The sequence below is a fragment of the Pelecanus crispus genome, chromosome 1 (assembly GCF_030463565.1).
Source record: "Pelecanus crispus isolate bPelCri1 chromosome 1, bPelCri1.pri, whole genome shotgun sequence".
Lineage (NCBI taxonomy): Eukaryota > Metazoa > Chordata > Aves > Pelecaniformes > Pelecanidae > Pelecanus > Pelecanus crispus.
The window spans coordinates 10,411,437-10,434,427 of record NC_134643.1 but is presented as its reverse complement, the minus strand read 5'-3'; the positions used below and the strand labels follow the sequence as shown (position 1 = coordinate 10,434,427).

The 22,991-nt window shown below is 39.5% G+C and overlaps 1 protein-coding gene across 1 annotated transcript in view; it reads right to left on the bottom strand.

The window, feature by feature from the left end:
- SEMA3A (semaphorin 3A) overlaps window positions 1-22,991 on the bottom strand; it is a 170,717-nt gene that overhangs the window by 44,249 nt on the left and 103,477 nt on the right. The window contains exons 6-7 of the mRNA XM_075727722.1: window positions 21,599-21,692; window positions 12,217-12,336 (exon numbers count right to left, since the gene is read on the bottom strand). Coding sequence (XP_075583837.1) covers window positions 12,217-12,336; window positions 21,599-21,692 — 214 coding nt within the window. The remainder of the gene's footprint in view (window positions 1-12,216; window positions 12,337-21,598; window positions 21,693-22,991) is intronic.

Below are 22,991 nucleotides of genomic sequence, written 5' to 3'. Positions count from 1 at the left end.
CTATTTTGTCTTCATTTACTTAGTATGTTGTGGCCCAGGTACATCAAATTCTGCTGGATGTTGTACAAGAGACGGTGGTCTCAAAGATTTACAGTTTAACTCTTGCCTTTGAAAGAGGTAATTTTCCCTGATAACACTAAAGGATGTCTCACCTTCTTTTCATGTGAAACATTCAGCCTATAGCCACCAGTGGCCGTGGACTGAGAGTAGAGGGAACTAGAGTAAAAGCACCATTTTTTTAGAAAGTAAAATCTAACAGCCAGCTATTCAACAAAGATGGATAGATATAAATCCATGGAATCCAATGGAAGACCAAGGGATTTGACACCCTTTTGACACTTTTGACACCACTTTGAAACCTAAAAGCTCAGCACTGAAGTAATAAATATAGGGTGCTCCAAAGTTCAAGGAGAAAAAGAAGTACCACTTTGGCAATGCAGCAAAATGGGAAGTTCAGGATCTATTGCAGTGTCAAAACTTACAGGCATCAAATGAGGGACCATTTGTCAAGCTTTTTTTTTTTTATCTGTCCATCATATCTGAGAACTGCAATTCTGTGAATAAGGTATTTGGGGCTTCTTTGTTTATTTTCTCTGTTATTTAGTCAAACATGCTACCTTTACAAGTGAAAAATAAGTATCCATTTGTCTCTCCCATTTGTCCTTTTCTCTTCCTGTCCTCTCTTCCTTACACCACAATCATGCATAAGTCTCTACAGGCTAAATGGTGCTGGTGGTGACATCTGTTTCACCCTTTTGCTTTGCAGGTGTTGCCTGGTTGAACCCAGGGAAGAACCCAGTGAAGTGACTCAAGTGGGACTCGAACAGTATCTATCCTAGAAACATGGGTTTGCAGAACTAAATGAAGAAAAATCACTGAAAGGTTTTGTATTAAAACCCTGAAAAGGATGAAAATTGATCTGCTGGGAAATTACATGCCATATTAAAAATACAGTTTTGTAACTAACTGTTATCTCTCCTCCTCTTTTTAAAGGTTACAGAGATATTAAAATGTCCTATGGAGCACAAAAGGCCTGATTTGATATATCATAGTATTTCAGAAATAAGGAAACTATAAAATCTGCAAGGAATTAACAACAAGGAATTTAATTACAATAGATGCTGTATCTACATTTCTTGAGCTTACATGCTCTTTGTGTCTACCTAATCACAAAGTACTGCACTGGGCCCAGCGCTGCTCTAGTAAAGTCAACAGCCACAACTCTGCTAAATACAGAAGTCGGAATATATCATTGAGAATGGAGCTTAATATTAGCTTTGCAATTCTTTGCTAGTGTGACTTCTGAATTGTGCTCTTGAACTACCTGAATGTGTTATCAGTGTTTTAAATACATTGATGTTTCCACTTTGTTGTAAAAATAGGCTTTTAATACAAGACAGTATTTAGCAATCTAGTACCAGCCCTCAGTCTGATATCAGCCGTGACATTATTTAATTTTCAGAATCACAGAGGTTAAAGCTCACTGAACTATAAACAGTTGGAAACATGGAGTGTAATCCCAAGGCACAGCTCTGCACAAGCTGTAATTTAAATCATATTGCATGCTAAGCTGAAAAGGCAGTGCAGGTCCCAAAGGGCATGAATAAATCTGCAGTCACTGATTTGCCACACACTTTGTGTTGGGATTCAGTAACTGTGCAAATGTGATGTCTTCCTTTAGTGCAGAGGACCTGTCATCTACTGAGATTTGTAATTAAATAACCCAAAGAACAAAAGCAATTACTTAGCCTTACAAGCATTCAGACTGGAATTTACACGATTTCATGAACAAAGAGAAGGGGGAAGTTATGGAGACAGAGAGAAAGGGAGGCTTTGAGTCTGCAACTTAATTCAGCTGTGTCTAGTGCTAGCTGAAGTTTTAATGTATAGACCAGGTATTCACATACCTGGCTTACTTTGAACTAATAATTCCGTCATCGCAAACTCCACTGTGAAGTGGATGTTTCTCCATCTAAGAAGCCAATTATATTTCCAGCTGGCTAGGTGCCACATCAGGTGCCGGCTTTGAGCAATCATTTGTGTTAATTGCAAGCAACACTGACGGCCTTTTGGGACAAGCAATTCACGGTTCAGGAATGTTAGTGTAAAGGGGTTAGGTTCAGCCCCATTACCAAGAACGAAACATAAAGTTTGCATAGGTTGCAAACTAACAGTTGTAATTTTATGGAACGGGAGAAAGAGGTAGGAACAGACTAAGGGTCTGTATCCTCACATCATTAACTCTGCTGGGCGTGTTGGGCATCTGTTACTTGATGGGGTGATGGCTGTGTGGTGGTGGAGCCCTTCATATTTTCAGCTCAGCAGTTCTGTCCTCCCATTCCCCTGGTTCTGTCAGGTATTCTGATCCAGGCCAATAGGGCCAAGACATTGGCTCAAGAGAAGACTACATCAACTACCCATGAACATGGTCTCTTCCACATTTGTTGGCATTTTCCTTCTTTCTATTTGTCATACTGGGAAAATAATAATCAAAAAATGCATAGGCGTTGTTAGATGTAAAGGAAATATTATAAGGGTATAAATAACAGTGAATGCCATAAATGGATGCTGAAGGGCAGATTTATATAAAAAATAGCCACTGAAGAAATAAAGCATATTAATGAAATGAGCTGAGCACTGCAGTGAGTCGAAATCAGTAGACCTCTCTTGGCTGCATTGAGGATATTCTCATTTATAATCAGCTAAAGATCTGGCCTGTGGTAGTTTTTAGTATTTAACTTCTGTCTCAGTATTTGAATAACAAGTTTTAGATAGTCTATCTATTTGCAAGGGTTGATTTCTAATATGTTTGCCCATGACTCACGGCACCAGCACTATTTAAAAGAAGAAACGAAACCTGCCCAAATGTTGGAGGTGATGAATGGGAGGCTTGGATTGAATCATTAGAGATAAAGGGAGTTAGTGTGTGGTGGGGAGGGGGAGGAACTGGTACAAACCTCGAAGTCTGCAGGTGCTTAGAAACAGCGTGGAGGCTCAGGAAGTGTCTCTAATACCCTTTAGAGGCTCAGTCCCTGGTGTCCCACATGACTGTACAAAGAAAACTTCTTAAAACAAAGCCATCTTATTTCTCCCTTTAACACAGACTAAAACATTGCCAAACACTTTTGTGTCTGAAGCTGTGTATTTCATTAAATTCAATGCAACTCGCTCAGCACTCTCCATTTCTGTGTGGCTGAAACCTCTAATTCTTCCCCCCACCGCCCTGCAGCCAGCATGCTCTAGTCACATCACACTTAACCTTTGCCTTGGCTTCTCAAAAAAGAATTTGTTTCACTCTATTCACGGCTTCAACAGTTTGGCAAACTGCACTTCAGTGCCGCACTGAGCCTTTATATTGAACACACTAATCTGATTGTTTTTCCACTCTACAAACTTTGGGTCAACAATCAAGCTGCTGCCAGAAACTAATTAATTTGCAAACAGGCCCCATTTTCACAGGGGGAGAGCTTTTGAAACCTATGTCAGCAGAGCTGGTCACACCATGGTGACATGCATTGTCATGGCATCCACTTTTCTGGGTAATTCTCCTCACTAATTTTTCACCACACACATGAACTCAAATTACCCAGTCAACAGTAAATCTCTATTGAACGCCGACCAAACTCTGAACGTGGTGGCCTGAGAAGAGGAAATTGGTATTGACAGGGTCAACACTCATTAAATTGATGGCTAGAGCAGAAGAGGAAAAAAACCCAACACAAGAACATAAAAAAAAAGATTCAGATGTATGTCATATCCCAATGAAGGGGGCTGTAACCGACCCATTCCAGCTTTGTTTAAGTCCATTAGTATTCTGTTGTGTGATTCCCTACAAGCAGATTTCTGCTTAACTTTTCTTGAAAAACTGGTTAGTTACTTTTGTGAACAGGAAAGGAGGCATGATTTGGTAGCTAAAAGTCACTGTTTGCCAAGCATCAGAGCTGTGATGAGCCCTCACAGAGATCTCAGAGATCATGGGAAACCTACTTCAAATTGCAAGGCCTATAACACATACGCTTTGTCTTTGGCATCCTGCCACCTAATCTGAACTGTCCTTTTCCTTAAGCTGATTTGGATCTTTGTAAAAATAATAATTACAAAGAAACCCATATTGTGTAATTTAAAGTGGGGCCAACACCAAAAGCAGAGCAAAGTGCACTCTTAGAACCTGAACACTACACCTGTATTGGACAAAGTACCTTGTCTTCCCTATTGAAATTAATCTCCAGGGCAAGAGGAGAACTGATACATGCTGGTAATGTGTTTATATTTATACATATATGTAGAGATAGATATGGTCCTTTTAATCATATATTAACTGAAAGTAGTACCCAAAGCTTTCTAGTAGAGATTATCACCACAGCTACCACTGATTGAGTTATATGTTGAGTTTGTCACCTTCTTATGCAAACAGACCATCACTTTACAAAGTTGTCCATCGACAACTCTACAAGTTATCCATTGAGATAAATGCATACAAATAAACAATCCTTAGTTTAAAAAAAAAAAAAAAAAAAAAAAAAAGAAGGCTTTCTAGAGAACACAGAATATCACTGGGACTACTGGTAATCAGACAGTTGCTGGTGTTTAGTATTCAGTGTGAGAAGGGTACAGAGCTGGAGACCTCCAGGATCAAGAGTGTGACTCCTGGAGTGTACTCTCACAGCTGGGTTTTTACACAGCTCCTACTGCTGAAGGTGGCAGTTTATGTAAAGCTATGTCTATAAAAAGCAACTCACCTGGGTCATCAAATTTGATTCTGAACACCTAAGTGAGATCAGCCGAGTTGCCCTGTAGAGCCAGGTGCACTGATTTATCCACATCTAGCATCTAGCCAGAGCTTGTTCTAGCTCATTCATCCAATTTTGTCCCCAGACAAGTCGGAGCATAGGTGATGGGAAGGGCTACACTCTCAGGTCTCTCCCTGACATGAAGCTCAGTAGGATTTACTCGGCTGTTGACCTGATAGCATATTCACCACTGACATAAACACCCTAAAATTTAGCAGTTCTAAGACACATCACCAGTAGATCAATTCACTGTCCTTGAGTGAGTGTAGATTCCCAAGCTGGCAATCACTTCCAAGTCTCTGTTTAGAGAGAGACTATGCACTGATCTGTTTGGGACTGGGGTCGTATTCCACAGTGCTTGTTTTGAGACCTATGAACATCTTTCCCAAAACTGTACTACGTGCAGCAGACAAACTTCTCTGGTCTCCAGTGGAAACAAAGCACTCTGATCTCCCCCATTATTTTTGATCTTATATGCTCTATAAAGACAGTCACAGTATGAATTGCAGCAAAGCGTGGCTTCCAACCTACACTCCTAGCTATTATTTTTTTGGTGTGGACAGTAAGCCTGACCAAGCTAAAACCCATAAATGAGCCCATGGTTAACCATGTAATGTACACATATCCTAAAGTCAGGTGTTCCTGCACTAATTTGTATCCCAACTTCCCCAAGCATATTGTGGCTATAGCTCAGACAAATACATTTACTGATGCAAGTCTTTTTGCCCCAGGTCATATTCTCTAGAGTGTCAGGAAGTTCTCAAAATGTGTGGTCAAACCAGGGGAATGTGCTCTTCTGCTTCATCTTTCCTACCTGCTTTTTCTACTCCAGCCTCAAAACTTACCCGTTGGCTACTTTTACCAGATTTTCATACCTAAACACAACAAAATCTCATCCACAGAACTGAAATTTAATGAAGAAAATGACCTAATCCTAGACTGGGGGCTGGGGGGTGGGGGAGGAGAGGGGGAGAGAGAGAGAAGATCTATTTCTTAGAAGGATTTAAAATAATTTAATTCAGGCCACTTGAAAGGAGATTATAATTTTTCTGGTTGTCTTTACCCATCATCTTCATGATCTTCCTCACATCCAGAGGAACTGTAAAGCACATTCTCTAATTACTACTTGGTCTTTGATTTCTGAATCAAATGCTTCTCTTACTTTGTATAGAAATACAGAAAGCAGTTATCAGACAGGATGAGTCAACTGGTTCAAATACATGAGTATCTTCTGATCAAGTATTCAGCTGGACTTACAGCTTCCGGAGTTGTAACCACTTCAGATCAGTGACAGTACGAATGTCAAGTAACACTATTAAGAAACAAGTGATTATTTTGTGATTTCAGAAATTCTGCATTTCTTTCAAGAGAAAAAGAATGAATTGTAATAAAAATGTATAGAGAAAAGACTTGTCAGATTGCAATGAGAAAAACAATTTAAAATTCATATTCAATCTCTCAAATTTGGATCTACATACTTAAGGGAGGAAAAAACCCTGTAAATTGAGTTTGTATGCCATTCTGTTCACATTATTATGCCACTGTCACTATAGTTTCTGAGTACTTCCTAGCACTCTGGTAGGTGACATTAGCATTTGTCACACATGGAATTTATCACTGTGAAATTATTTATTACTATTCTTAGCAATGAAGATAATGGGAATGGGGGTGGCAGGGTGTATTGAGTGAGAAATGAAACTTGCATATATGGATGTGTTTTGTTCCTGCAAGGGTTGGAGTTGTTCTTGCCTGTATAAGCAATGGTGGGAAAGTGTGGGACTTGTTCCACACTACAGCCTGCACGATAGGAGATATCAGCTGACTAATTTGGTTCAAATATATAAATGCATATTTTAAATGTAAGCGACCCTTGCAGGGAAAAAAAACCAAAGAAAAGGACAACACAAAAAAAAGACACACCAAAAAATCCTTGTTTTCACTGTTAAGGTTGTTTAAATATGCCCTTGTAAACATATGGGAATGAAGACCTGTAGACTTTTTAGTCTACTCACTGCAGTCCCTAGCGATGTCAGGCAAGCATGCTATATGACAACACATAAAATGTTATTTAAGTTCCTCTTAAAATCAGCTAGGCTGCCTCACTGACTACTTCTGTTGGGCAGCTTTTCATTCCCCCCATGGCTTATGACTTCTAATTTGAAGACTAAATATATTCATATACAGTTCATACCCTGGGGTTTTTTTTTTTCTTGTTTTTTTTTTTTTTAAATGTCCTTTATTTAAATAGCTCTTTTCTTGCTGGAGATTTATTGTGTCTGTAGCATCCATCACCTCCTTTCTCCAAGAATATCTCAGATGTACTTTATGAAATAACCCCCAGGTACCAGGATGGCTGGGTCCTGTCTGTACTGGCAGGTCATCAATTTTCCACATCTGCTTACCTTCGGTGGCATGTATTTTAGTGCCTTCTGTATATCAGGATTGGGAACGTGTAGGAGGTGAACTGGAAAGCAGGAAACTAGGAAGGCATTTAGGGACAAGGGAGTGGCTCAGAAGAGGGGGGCGTCAGTGGGTATGTACAGGTGGGAAAAGGGTTTGGGTGGGTGACCAAAGACAAATTATAGATTCAAGGATGCAGCAAATGAACACATCCAAGTCTTAGAAAGAGTAGTTGCAAGAGAACAAATATTAATTTCTAAACATCTTGACACATTTAATACACTTTTATTAGAAAGGTAAAAATCCTATAAACTAACTGCAATCTTGTCTTTCTCTTGCCATACATTCCTTTACTGTGCAATACATATATATTCAAAATTATGTGTGTATGTTGCCAGTGCTGGGACATCCTACAAGCTGCCATAAGCGGAAACAACATAAAGTGATGGCTAAAGTTCTGTATGAATGCCAGGAGAGTATCAAGTCCATGTTTCCTGCCTTGGAGCCCGTGAAATTTAAGAGGGCACTTTCTTTTTTATTGAACAGTCACTCAGCTTCTATAATTCTCAGCTGTTTATGTAACCATAAAGTAAAGATTACCAAGGACAATAACCGCAGGGGACTAAGCACAGCTACTACCCCACTTTAAAAATTAAGCCATGGAAAGTATGCTAAAATAATATCATAGAGTCGGTTTAAACCTATAAAAAGCAAGGAAATTCCAAGCCAAGGCTGGAAATCCAGACTGACAGTCTCTCTTAACCCCAGGTCTAGTAAAGAGGGTGAGCGAGGCCAGTATTCCTTCACTTTTCTGGGGTGCAAACCAGATTCATAATACTACTTTAATGCAGTTTTTGTGATTTAATTTCCTTTCAAATCTTCTGCAGGCCAACTCTGTTTTGCTTTTAAAAGAAATGTTTATGGTTATTCATTTTACAAAATGTTAACAATTTAAGGCCAGATCCCCTGTGTTCAAATCAGGGACGTTGAGAGCAGCTCCAAGCTTCCCTTCCACTCCTCTAATCTTCAGCTTGAAAACTGCCATCAGTACATTGCTTTTGCGTTGCTTAGCATTTGCTTTGGTACACTGCACTGCCATTTCTGCCTTCTTGCCTCCAGCCATGCCCTCAGGCCTTGCATGAATTCTGCCGTAGACGGTGTAGAGAAAACGCTGCGCACAGTTCACCAGGGAAATCCCTGGTACCACAGGATGATGCTCCAACCTGCTCGGACCTCCTACTCAACTTTTTTTATTGCTGAAGCAGTTCATAGAAGCAGGACCTGATCTACGCTTTCTTGAAATAACACTACCTTCTGATGGCTCCCAACTATAAAGGGCAGTGGCACATTTAAGGGGAAATGTTTTTTTGCCTATAGGCAAGACTCTGTAAGATATATGTGTAACATCAAAGCCATTGCTCCTTACAGTAATGCTGGACAGGAGATGATTTTTCAATTTCAAGATTTTTTTTCCTGAGAGTTCAAAACTATTCTTGACCCTTACTGGGACCAACTAAGACTGTCAAAGCTTTTGCAGCAGAGAAACTCCATGCACTTACGAGGAGCCAATAATGTTCAGGGTGAGCATGTACATGGCTTATAACGAAGTACATGATTCAGTTCAGGGCACTGAATTGTGGCTTTTTGTATCCAAGATAACTTCCCTGAGCACCAACATATTTCACTGTTTTTTTGCAAATACCTCCATGCCACATCTGGCCAATTTGGTATCAATAATTAAATACACACTGCTACAAGTGACTGATGTATGGTTCCCTACCTTCTAGATGAATGCCCCGACTACATGGCTATAGAATCAGTCTCCCTTGCTTTATTTGGCTTGGCGACTGTTTAATTATTTATACAAAACAAAATGTCTTTAGAAGCCTGTGAGTATTTAATATCTTTAAAAGACAAAAAAAGTCTTTAAGACCTGCTGGTCAGCACCTTTCCTTGGGCCAGGCGTAGTTCAAAGCTCTCTTCCCAGAAACATTTAACTTCTTACGAAAGGTGGAGCATCTCCAAAAAGTAACTGCGTGATCTCTGTAGGAACTCTGTGTTCATACTTAAATCAAAAAAACTTAATCACTCTGTGCAATGTTGCCCTACTTTTACACCAGTTCAGGGTGATATTTAAATTCTAGGAAATGTTTGCAAGCTCTTAATGTCTTCTCCTCTCCATTTTTGGTACCAAACAACTGTGTTTTCTGCACCTTGTCAGTTCTGACCTCAGCCTTAGTATGGGAAAAGCAGTTTCAAGTTCCTGCTCTGAACAAAGTAAACATTAGCAAGGACTTACAACTGGGTGTCTCACCATCTAGCTATTAAACACCAAGGGGATGAGGATTTCTCTTTGTGAGTTTGATCAGAACTACTGTTCTTATCCAGAGTTTAGTATATGTCCATTAGAATAGTAGTTTTTAACCCAAGGCTAAGCACACCGTAGAAAGCAACTAGAAAAGGAAACCCATGACTACATAGCAATCCATGTCTTTACTAAAAAAATGTTTAAAGCTCTGCAAACTTAAGGTTCAAAACTAGTTTATACAGATCTTTAAGAAAGCAGAGTACACCTCATCCTTCTATAAGAGCTTATTTCAATAAAAGTATATTCACTTTAAATACACACAAAGACAAAGTTTCTTTTATAAGTATATTTAAAAGAGACAAATGACAAAAGAAAAAGAAATCAAAGGACTGGTATGGCTGCAAAGTTTCAAGCCCAAACAATTATAATTTTTTATTTCCCTGTTAAATGCTCAAATTAGGAGTACTGTGTGGAAAGGCTGCCAAGACCTTATTACTGGGAAATTAACAGTAAAGTCTTAGAGCCTTTAATAGGAACGTTGCAGTGCAGATTTTAAGCCAACCTTTCCATATTAGGAATGTAAACTTATTAAGTTGCAATGGAGAGATAGATTTCCAAAATGTATTTAAGGATCATTCTCTATTAAATTATAGCCAGTTATAAGAATCATGTCTAAAGGCCTCAGTTTGATTCTTACCTTTTTTTTAAATTAGCTTGAAACCTTCCATGCAGGAATATAGTGTAAGAACTACACTTAGAGTTGAAAATCATCTTCACCCTGTGCTACAATAAATGCTGCCTTTCTACTTTTATGCTCATTTTGGATGATACTTTAATTCTAGAGAGCTTGAGGTTCATCAGCTCTTTATGTGCAACTGTCTTCTCCTCCCCATCTTGAGCACAAAGCAGTTGTGGTTTCTGCACACTGTCAGATGTAACCTTAGTGCTAATTTGGGAAAAGCAGTTCTCACATCTAGTGCTGAAAGACTGGTAACCAAATCCACAAAGGAATGACACATTTTCAGCGATGAAGTACAGGACCTGTGGACAATGGCTGTGCTTTCCCACTGCATAAATCCTCCTGACTGGGCTGTCATTGTACAAATCTACTGCACAAAGCAGATTTTGCTTGCATGATTGGACTTTGTGTCATCATGACTATGATAACAAAAGTGGGTGTTGTGTTAACTTTAACATATTATTCCTCTACCATGTTCCAAGATAGATGGATATGTCTGTAAGCCTTATACTTTACTGTCCCTTGAAGTCCAGAAATCTTGTCTATTATTATAATAAACCAATGAACAATGGGTTACTGGGCAAGCACAGACTGTAGAACTGAAATGTGATAGACCTGAATCTGTCCTCACAGTAGTCCACATGAATTATGACAGAACTAAATTCAACAGGACAAAACCAAAATTCATACAACTTGTCATATTAAAATACAGATTCATACAACTCGTCATATATACTTTTATCTGATACTTATATCCGATGCATATATCATATATAGAGTTGCTTATCCAACCTGCAATAGTACTTTGTGGTTTTAATTATGAGTCAGGGATTGGTTTTGTTATGGATTGTATATACAGCTAATATGATAACCAGTATGATACTAGAAGTTCTTGACTGTAGCTAACCTGTGTTGTTAAAACATGGTCTGCTCTTACACATTAAAAATTTGCATGAACAGTTTGCACTAAATTGCAAACCCACATAAGAAAACCTGGACCTCAGCGCAGACATAAATAAAGTGGCTAAGAGTGAAAAATATCTAAGAACAAAATACTTTGTGAATTCAAGGAGTGTATATGCAAGCAGCATGTACAGCGAAAGTGGCTAGTCAACTCCTCAAAAATTAAAATAGAAATTAACTCAGAGTAACTACAGTTAGCATTACTGGTTTACTTAAATGTCAGCTTTTTGAAATGATGTATTCTCATTTCCAAAATGCTCATATCCTTGTGTAGCTAAAGCCAAGTGTAATTCCATTTCAGTTATTGGAATTTTGACTTCAGTAGAACTTGGATAGAGTACTCAGATGCATTTTAAAGTATTTTGGTACATGAAGCCAAAACCAGATTTTCTCTGAAACTATCCCTCTCTCCCCATACATGCAAACAACCAACTACAGGCTTCATTAGTAATATCCATACAATAATGTAAGCTATTGTGCCTTGTTAAACAACTGAATATTTTGAAACCCAACAGTTTGGAATACCCAGGACCCTTTTCACTTTTCCCAAATTATTGACAACTCTGGCCTGCTCAGGAAACTGCTGCTTCACTTCCTGCTGGACTTTGGTGGCCGGTGTGAGATTCCCTGCAATCCAGCTAAAAAGTAAAGCCTGCACAAGGCACAGTCCTTCCCAAGGCTCTGTAGCTACTTTGTGCTGATGTGTGGCTGATGCTTCCACAAGCTTTGAGCTTCTGTCCAACTTGCACCCTACAGCAGTCTGCTCCTGTGACGCGACTGTGTTAGCCATAGTGTCTGTATATGTTTTAAATTTAATCACACTCCACAAATCTCAATGTAATTAAACCAAAAATGCTTCTTTATAAATCACTTTTGATTAGTTTAACTGGTTTAAGACAAAATTCTGCTCCAAATAAAAAAGAGGTGTATATGTCACAGATGTTGCTGAAACGAAGCTGTGTGCTAGTCTTTAATGGCTAGATGAATGTAACTGGATAAATGTACATTTTACATACCATTTAGCCACCGGGAGTCATGCTGCTCTGTTCTGATTGGATGATGATGCCCCAGAGTTCGGAAAATGGCAAAGTCCCTGCCCATGAAGTCTGCCGCTGTGCCAGAGTACAGTTCTCCATCTGTGGGAGGACATAATTGTAAGCAACATTTCTCAATTTTCCAGTCATGGTAAGTCAGAGAAAGCTGTCAGTCCTATGTTTATATTACGCTAATAGGGATAATGAGAAAATTACAAAGCAATAAGCCATATGCAATGTATCGTCATTCAAAATATATAATTAGACCCACTTTCTCACTGCAGAGCTTAACTGTAACCTCTCTCAAATGAGCTGTATCTCCTGACTGCTAGTGCAGCCACTTTTCAAAAATATGTTTGGATTCTTAGGCTGGAACACTGACAACTTGTACAACACCTATCCCTGGCAGGCAGTAGTATGCAGCCCCAAAAAAACCTACCTAACTGTGAAGTTACCCTGTTTTGAACAGGAGTTGGGACTGGAGACCTCCAGAGGTTCCTCCCAACCTACCAGGTTTTTGTGACTGTGGCGGGAATTGGAGAGTCTAGCTCATTCACCCTCGGTTCAGAAGGCCATCAAGTCCCTTGAATTTGTCATATAAAAACTGTCTTTTAGTTCATCTTTGGTTTTGTTTTGCTTTTTTTTTCCCCCTTCTTTTTTTTTTCTGAGCAAGCAAATCCTCTGAACACCATCTTCTACAGGAAAGACAGAACATGCCTTTCTCCTCCTGCCACCTTTGTAACTGTGATACTGGCAAAGGGCAACAGCTAAAGGAGAAAATAAATGAGATCATTCCCTGCTATCTTGACCCCATGCATATCACAGTTAACAAGTGAATTAAAAATTGACCTGTGATACTTCAGCACATAAATGGCACATACATAGCCTAGCTGGAGAAGAAACTCATTAGAGTCGCAGTGTCCCTCCTCAGCCAGCTAGAAGTATCATGGAGGAGACAGAGAGAGACGCAGTCTAAATTCAAAGGACCAGGTCAAGTTAAATACCTGCCAACTGGTAAAGACAATAATAATAAGTACATAGCAATCAGACCCACAGAAAACCACCAGGGATCAAAGAACGACGTGTATCTTTCTAACATTAATATAGATTTTGTTCATGAAACTACTCTGAACACAAATTGCTAAAAACGCATTTTTTAGGACTGTACCCTTTTATACCCACATGTGAAATGAGATAGCCCACCTATACTTTTAATATGGAATTAAAAAGTATTTTTCCTTGCAACTGCTATTTTCAAGCCACCCATCTTAAATGGGTTTTCTGTGAAAAGACAAGTTTGAGGACAAAATAACTCTTTCTTTAAGCTAAGGTAATAAATTTTTCAAGGTCATGATGAACTCTACCATATCCTCATTTTAAAACACAAGTTCATCATTTTCATGGCAATTTTAGATATTTCCATGGTGGGACAACCATGTCCAAGCATGCCTACTGGATATCACTTGCAACTTTTCCCCAGAACACTGACAGCATTGAATTATCAATTGAACATACAGTGGCTCTGTACCATATGGTAGTCATGAAAGTCAGGATGGCTGAAAACATGATAGCGGAAAGGCATGGAATTGAATGAATTCACAGCAGAGATTAGAAGCAAATAGACCAGTCCTGCCCAGCAGGAGGTGTAATCAGAAGTAAAACAGAACAGCATATCATTAATTAACAATTTATCATTCCTCTGTGTCATTTTCGACTTTTTTTAAAGGGGAGACAATCACTTAATTATAGTGATTATTATGTACAGGGTATGCAGCTGAGATTTTAAAGAACATAAAACCTTTTTGCTTGTGAAAAGGGCTTTGATGCTGTGCTTAACCTTTCTTTAACCTTATCTTCATTTTCTTGTCTTTCAGTCCCTGGTGGGTTCTGATAAATCAATATAAAACAAAGGGGGAAAGAAAAAAACAACAAGCCCTATTTTGCTTCCTCATTATCAACAGATCTAAAGGGCAATCAAGAAAGAAAAAAATTCTATATTTAATACTACATTATTAAAATTAAAACAAATATAACCCAAAACCTCATTAAAATTACATATTTGCAGTATTTAGATTTGTAAGGGGTTTTGGCACCTCACCTTCTAACTCAATATATAAACACCACTGAAAGTAATGTATCTTCCATGTTTGAGTTAATTCAACCCAAGACTATTTCATGCTACTAGGCTCTTGTGGCTGGCACTTTCTTGTCAGCGGTGACAGTGTAAAAGTTTTGCCAATAGTGGGCTTCAGCATGTCCCAAAGGAGAAAGAGTCTCTAGGAAACTAGCTGACCTTTCTTTGCTTTCTCATACAGCTCCTCCTCCCCAGTATATCTAGAGCAGTGCCTGCAGTTTGAACTCATTTGCTGTAGTCATGCAAATTTTGGCTTCTGCCAGACAGAAATACCAAGGAATTCCATGTATTTTTGTATGGTTTTAGATGATAATTTTTGCTAAATTCAGGGTGAGCTTGAAGTCATGTCCCAGATGTGCGCATCCATTGAGTAAGTACTGTTCAAAAACTATACAAGGATTTTGCCTCCTGTCTAGATAGAAGTACATTAATCTTTATTTCCCCATGTAGTCCTTCTTTTGGACTGAAATTTATTCATTGCTGGTCTAGAATATTATTCTTTTACGTCATGGATAGTCTTCACTGTGCTATTTCCATTGTCAGTAGTTTTAAAAACAGTTTTTATTAATTTTGAGAAGAAAGTGCAAATGAACAGTCTGAAAACTGACAAACATTTCTCAAGGGGAAAGAATGAAGGAAAAAAAAAAGAAAAGTTGTCACTTTGTATTTCCAGCCCAGCAGCATAAAGCAACAACTGTCCAGAACAAGCTGATGGCTCTCAGTTGTTTGCATAGGAAAAAGCCACAAAGGACACAAGCCACTTTATTCTAAAAGATGAGCATGTTGACATATGAATGCAAACAGAAATAGACATATTGACTTTAATAAATAAAGAGGCAACAATTAAAGCCCATATTAATGGTTTGGGGTTTTTTTTGAGGAACCGTTTTCCCACATACTGTACATAAGAAACATGAAAATGAACACCTCCCCAAGTTCATTAGGTACAAGATGTTAAAAACTAAGCAGTATACATTTATTTGCTGAATTGTTTCTATTCAGCTTTTAAAGAAGCCTGCATTTAAAAAAAAAAAAAAAAATTGGAGGGTACAGAATTATAAGTTTCTTTTTTGAAAGAAATAAGAAAGTCGAATGGATGGGGAATATAGGCAAAACCAAGCCCTGAATGCCCTGATTGCTCTCACTGGTAAAAGGGTTCCCAAATGAAATCTGCTATCCTTGGTTAGTAGGTTTATTCACTAAAGTTAAGATTTTCAGATGTACGTAGAAGTGGATTGACTTCATGCCTTTTAAAATCAACAACTAAAGCTTCCCAGAAAGTAGAATAAACACTGAAATCCTGAACTTCATATGTACTTAACAGCTGATTTCTAATAAATAGGATAGCAAAGTTCTTCCTTGGTGAGAAGCCACTGTATTTCAGATCACATTGATCCATGTTTGGGAGTATTAAGGCACCTAAACTGATTTAAAAAATAATAATAGTTTAAAAAAATTATAACTTTTTTTTTTTTTTTTTAAAATCAGTGATACACAGGAACTAAATAGCTTTGAGGATTCTGGATCGTCAGAGCTTTTGAAAATCCCAAAGAGTCGTTTCCTAAAAAGCAACTGACTGACAATGGGACAATGCTGTCTCCTTCTCTGAGGTTTTTTCAACTATCCCAGTACAATTACTTCAGACTAATACATTCAGTGATAATTTTCTCCTGTGTTTACATTCTTTGAAAACCCTGCTGCCTCTCATTTTCCTCCTGCCCTGGAAAACACAATTGTAGTGCCCAGGGACTGCTTAGTCTCTACCTTTGCATGCAGTAGCCCACTCAAAGCGAGCTTGTTTAGTTAGCAGCACATAGATGGCAATGGCTGAATAATGTCTTATAGTACTAGGAACTAGTTATATCATGTTCCCAGCTGGTGTTTGCTTTAGAGTAGAGTAGCAATAACTACCTTTAATGAACAAGTCTTAAAAAAAAAAAAGAAAAATGTTTGCAGGTGGATGGGACAAGCAATGTATACTGGAAAAATATTGGAACAATTTAATAATGATGAACTGTTTGTTTTGGGGTTTTTTTTTTCAAATATTATTGATGTTTTTTAATAGGAGAGAGGAAAAACTGAAGATCCTTTTTACACTTATAAGTGTTTCTTTCAGCTGAAATATAAAATAAGAATTCTTTTATAGCTCTAATGGCTATTAAAGATCTTAAGTTACTTTTTGCAAATTACCCTTGGTGTTTTGCCCAAATTCCAGCTTGGATAATTACATTTCACTTACCTAAGATTTACCCCCTAGTTACAGAGTCAAGAACATACTCTTCTTCCACACTTTGCAAAATTTCTGTTTAGTGTTTCTGATGAATAACAGAGGTTGTTTTTCCCTCCTGTGTTTAACCATATAAATTAGTCTTCATTCTCAGCCGCCTTTTATCTTCCTGATAGTTACATTGTATTACTAATTATAACACTGCATTTTAATGAGTGCTGGGTAATTGTTTTACACAGTTGCCCTCTTGAACCTAAGATAAATCATGGTTGCTTGCGAGGACAAATACTTCTGGCACACAAGGGGCCAGGGGTAGCTAAGCTATCATTCAGCTCAGGAGAAGGGAAGAAGGAGTCCATACATGTTCTTCTCGTCATGACACATTTGTGGTGAAAAGACTCCTCTTCTGGCCTTCACAGACCTATTCACTGCTTCATTCCAGTGGTACCTACTTCAGAGAGCAGTTGGAACAAACCTCCATGCAGTCATTGCTTGGTCAGTTCATTCCCTGCTCCTCACCTATTTGGAGGGAGGAAATTATTTTGCCTTGGCTCATCACTTTACCTTAAAATGTATGCTTTTTTGGCAAAGATAACAGTAAGTCATTGCAAACCAGTGGTCAATCTAGTGTACACTTTCTAAAATATCAGCGGAACCTCTGCAGTAAAGGATTGAAGTAAATGCAACATTATAATCAGTAACAAAATATGACTGTGAGGTAGCTATGAGGAGGCAGAGAAGAAAGGGTGTTCATGTTCAGGATGCAGGAATATTAATTTTAGTTTCACTTGGAGTTTTGTGTGACTGAAGTAGAAATTAGTCACTGGCTTTGAATGTTGAATTGGTACCATTTTCTATAGTGCTAATACACCCATGGCTCTATTTGAAGCCTGATTCAAAACAAAATATGATGCTCAGTCTACTGTTTATTAGGAGGAAAAATACATGAAGTGAAAATTTTAGTGATAGGAAGTGGGCTCAAGAAAACAAAGATGATGTGAAATCTAAGCCAAGGGAAATAAGATAATCATATTTGTGCCGGACTGAGTGAAAAAACCCAGGAATGTGAAAAGCTAGACGCTGTTGACTTTGTGCAGTTGCATACCGGGTATACCATGTAATACTGGCTTGTCATCATTCTCTTTCTTTATTGTATATTAAAGTAAATAGCAAAGCCATTCCCTTGAGAGTAGCTCTGCCACAAATTCAAGTCGCTCCAGGCACTAATTTATACAGTGGCCTTTTACACAGACATTTTTTTCCTTTCTGTTTGTACAGGGTACAAGTTGGAACAAGATGTGGATGTCTTTCTTGTTTTTCCTGTTAAAAAGTGCGTGTCCCCAGGGTAGCTCATCACCTGTGATAATTAGGGGGTTTGAAGATCAGGAAATGAGGCACACTCAAGACTAAATTTTGAATAGCTTCATTTTTAAATGTAATGTAAATATAATAAGGGTAGCTGGTAGGCAAGACCCTAGCAATATTGACAAAGTCCTGGAGAAGACAGTGTATCTGGTTATGTGTCATTTCCCAAAGACTTCTGAGATTAGAGAATCTGCAGTCTTCTGAAACTATTGTTGTCCCTTGGATTTCAAGTTGTAATAAATTGCCAGAAAGTTACATGTTAAGGATAAAGTGGCTACACCTAGGCAGAGTTGTTACTGAAAGAAGGATCTAATTTGTTTTGCTCTTAATTTCCTCCTACAAAACATCTTTTTGCCTTTTTCATAAAGGAGCAGGAATAACAATGAACACAATTAATTCAATTAGATAAGTTAAATCAATTAGATAAATTGAATCAATCGGATTAGTTCAATTAGATTAACACAGTCCAGGTGCTCTGTACTTACACATTCCATGTAATTAAGTATTACTAATTTGGAAATACTTAATTCATTGAAATCTCTCTGTTCTGGCCAGGAGTTTAATTATATTCACTGTTGGATAGATCTCCAGCTGAAACGTCGTCTTAAGGCCCAGACCTGTGAATACTTGTGTATTTCCAGCTCACATGCAGGTACAATTGGGTGACAAGTCTTCCTTGGCAGCAAAACTGATGTAAGAAATTATTTATTCCTGCCTTACTTTGCTCTCAGCTGTGCTGGTGCAAACGTCAGTGAGGCCAGCCTGTAAACTGGGCAATTAAAATACCTCCAGAGTCACTAGCTCTGGGAAGGAGAAACGTTTTACAGAATCAAGGTCTTACAGAGGTATAAAGCGTCTCTTGTGATGCTTGATTCTTGGTTTACATACACCTTGTTTATGAAGACACCTGGGTCAACAGCCAAAAACTCCCTCACTGGCACACACAGAAGGCAGGGAGGCCGATAATGGAGAAGAATGGATGGTTGCAATGGCAAAGACCATCAGGAGGAAGTGACTTCCCCCAAAGCCCTTGCAGAACTGCTTCACTGCTCTGCAGACTGAAGAGGAAAGAACCGTCACACAGGAGAGATGCTGGAGCTGAGTGAGGCAGCCCGATCTGCTCCCCGTATAATAACCAGCGCAACTAAGAAAAGGCAATGGGTGATAGTAGTAGGTGACTCTCTTCTGAGAGGTACAGTGGCACCCATTTGCCAACCTGACACACACTCTAGAGAGGTGTGCTGCTTACTGGGGGCTTGTATCAGGGATGTCACCAAGAGACTACCAAGCCTCGTACAGTCCACTGACTACTATCCGCTGCTATTGTATCACATGGGCACCAGTGACGCAGCCAGGAGCAGTCTCAGGAGTATCAAGAGGGAGTACAGAGCCCTGGGAGAGATGGCAAGGGACTCTGGAGCGCAGGTAGTTTTTTCATCAATCCTCCCAGTCAAATAGAAGGGGCTGGAAACGGCCAGTCAAATCTGTCAAATCAGCAAATGCTTACAGGACTGGTGCCACAGCTAAGGGTTTAGCTACTTAGACCATGGTACTTGCTTTAAGAAACCTGGTCTACTGGGGGCTGATGGGGTCCGTCTGTCAGAGAAAGGGAGGAGCATCTTCAGTCATAGGCTTGCCAAGCTGGTGAAGAGGGCTTTAAAGTTGCTGGCAGAGGTGAATCCCAATCCATCCCACTCCTACCAGTTTGATGCCAGTGCCAGCAATAGATGCCCAGACCCTCGAGAAGGATCACAGGTCAGCAGGAGAGCACCTAAACAGCAGCACAAAGGAATTCCAGCCACTCCAAGTAAGTCATCTTAATTGGCGCCCAACTTAAATGCCTTTATGCAAACGCGCATAGCATGGGGAATAAATAAGAGGATTTAGAGACGTGCGCATGCCTGCAGGATTATGATCTTATTGTCATCACAGAGACGTGATGGGATGGCTCCTATAACTGGAGTGTTGGAATAGAAGGATACAGGCCCTTTAGGAAGGCTCTTTAGGAAGGACAGGCAGGAGAGATGAGGATGGGGTGTCACCCTCTATGTCAATGACCAGCTGGAGCGCATGGAGCTCCACCTGGGGATGGATAAGGAGCCAACCAAGAGCTTATGGGTCAGGATTAAAGGGAGGGCAGGGACAGGCATTATAGCAAGGTTCTGCTACAGGCCACCCAACCAGGAAGACCGAGTGCATGAGGCCCTCTATAGGCAGATAGGAGCAGCCTCAAGTTCACAAACCCTGGTCCTCATGGGGGACTTCAAACACCCTAATATCTTTTGGTCAATAAGGGAGGAGCAACTGACGTCATCGACCTGGACTTGTGCAAGGCATTTGACACTGTCCTGCACAACATTCTTGTCTCTAAATTGGAGAGACATGGATTTGATGGATGGACTGCTCAGTGGATAAAGCATTGGCTGGATAGTTGCATTCAAAGAGTTATGGTCAACGGCTCGATGTCCGAGTGGAGACCAGTGACAAGTGGTGTTCCTTAGGGGTTGGTATTGGGACCGGCACTGTTTAACATCTTTGTTGGTGACATGGACAGTGGGATTGAGTGCACCTTCAGGAAGTTTGCCAATGACACGGAGCTGTGTGGTGTTGTCAACATGCTGGAGGGAAGGGATGCCATCCAGAGGGACCTGGATAGGCTTGAGAGGTGGGTCTGTGTGAACCTCGTGAAGTTCAACAAGGCCAAGTGCAAGGTCCTGCACATGGATCAGGGCAATCCCAAGCACAAATACAGGCTGGATGGAGAATAGATTGAGAACAGCCCTGAGGAGAAGGACTTGGAGGTGTTGGTTGATGAGAAGCTCAACATGACCCAGCAACGTGCACTTGCAGCACAGAAAGCCAACCGTATGCTGGGCTGCATCATAAGAAGTGTGGCTAGCAGGTCAAGGGAGGTGTTTCTTCCATTCTACTCCACTCTCATGAGACCTCACCTGGAGTACTGTGTTCAGGTCAGGGCCCCCAACATAAGAAGGACATGGACCTGTTGGAGCAAGTCCAGAGGAGGGCCACGAAGATGATGAGAAGTTTGGAGCACCTCTCCTGTGAAGAAAGGCTGAGAGAGTTGGGGTTGTTCAGCCTGGAGAAGAGAAGGCTGCGGGGACACCTTATAGCAGCTTTCCAGTACCTGAAGGGGGCTGACAAGAAAGCTGGAGAGGGACTTTTTACATGACAATGTAGTGATAGGACAAAGAGTAATGGCTTTAAACTGAGAGAGTGTAGATTTAGACTAGATATAAGGGAGACATTTTTCACTATGAGTGTGGTGAGACACTGGAACAGGTTGCCCAGAGAAGTTGTGGATGCCCCATCCCTGGAAGTGTTCAAGGCCAGGTTGGATGGGGCTTTGGTCTAGTGTAAGGTGTCCCTTCCCATGGCAGGGGGGTTGGACTAGATGATATTTAAGGTCCCTTCCAACCCAAATCATTCTATGACCTATGCTCCTTATTTAATGTATATTCAAATTCAAACTGTATTAAAAATGAAACCAGAACGACTTTAGCCTAGAAATAAAATTCATAAAACAAAGCCCTATCATAGGTGCTGCAAGGAGAAAAAAAAGCAGAAAACTGGCAATTATTTACAATGAATGCACATCTCATTGAACTTGTGGTACCTACCTACTAAAAGAGAAGCTGTCAGCAGTTTAGGATCATAAGGGCTTTTCCCTCGGCCATTTTCAAAATGTGAATCTTCTATTCTAAAAATGTTGTCCTGTGGCGTGGAAAAAAAGAAAGAAAAAGCAATATTATTTGATGAAAGAACATTAAAAATAAGTTGAACTAAACAGAGTGCAATATATATGATTCATACTGGGTTTTTTGGTTTCAGGGAAGTCAAATTACACTAGGTGAGGATCTGGCAAAAGTGCCCATCTTCTAATCAGTATTGTGCTGAAGGCTATTCAAAAACACAAATACACATGCACAGCTTGTGTCTCATCTATTCTACTTCAGATATAATTTACATTGCTTCATTGAATTGTTTCTGCTTTCACTGAAAATATGTGCAATAGAAACTGAAGAAGCTGGAATTTGAAACTTTTGTCTGAAAAAAGATAAAACCTATTTTTCACTAACTACACTTTTCTGAAATATCTTGCAAGTTTAGATTAGTGCATAATACAATGCTACATTCTGCTGTTCCTAACTTGAGCATTTAGTGACTTACTGGTTCATGCATCCTCAAATTCAATTTTAACTGCCTCAAGAGCTTTTTTTTTTATTTTTCAGTACTATGCAACAAAACTTTTAAAACATACAGGCTGAAGGCAAAGTATATGGGGATATAAACCAAGATTAAAAAGGCCCTCAGTCAACACTAACTCAAATCAAGGTCAGTAAATCCCAAGCAATGGGCTTTTCAGTACATTTAATTACTTTAATTTTAACTGGGGGACCAAATCTGCCAATCAGTTTGAACAGTGTGTTTATCTTACATTTTGCACTGAGGGTAAAACTAGAAGAACAGATGCTTTCTGCACAGTAGACTTCTACATTGACAGAAGACTGGTGGAGGCCACACCAAAACCTGAAATTTCCATTTCCCACCTACACTGTGGTTAATATGCATTGATAATTAACTACATCAAGGAGCCCCAAAACTGGGACAACCCCTACACCCAACAGTTTCTCTGGTTACTTGGGCCTTTGCACCCAGTTCTCAGTTGCTTATACCTAAAAATTCTCTAGGAAGTAGACGCTGAAGGAGTTCCTTTAACCAATATTTGCAGGACCGAGTAGCTTAGGATATAATAGGAACTACAGCTTGATACAGCCTCTTTTTTTGTTACTCACTAATCAGAGATCAGTCATCTGTTTTAAGAAAGTAAACAAACGATAAATATCAGAATATATGTCTAAAATACCTGTGCTGATAGTAGAAAGCAACTAAGAAGATGTTACAATATTTTCCCCTATTTATCTCATAACTGATCGGCTCTTTACCTTGATTCTCAAGCACTTACTGCTTCCAGAGACTGTCCTAGCCCCCCCTTTCTTATTCTCATCATCC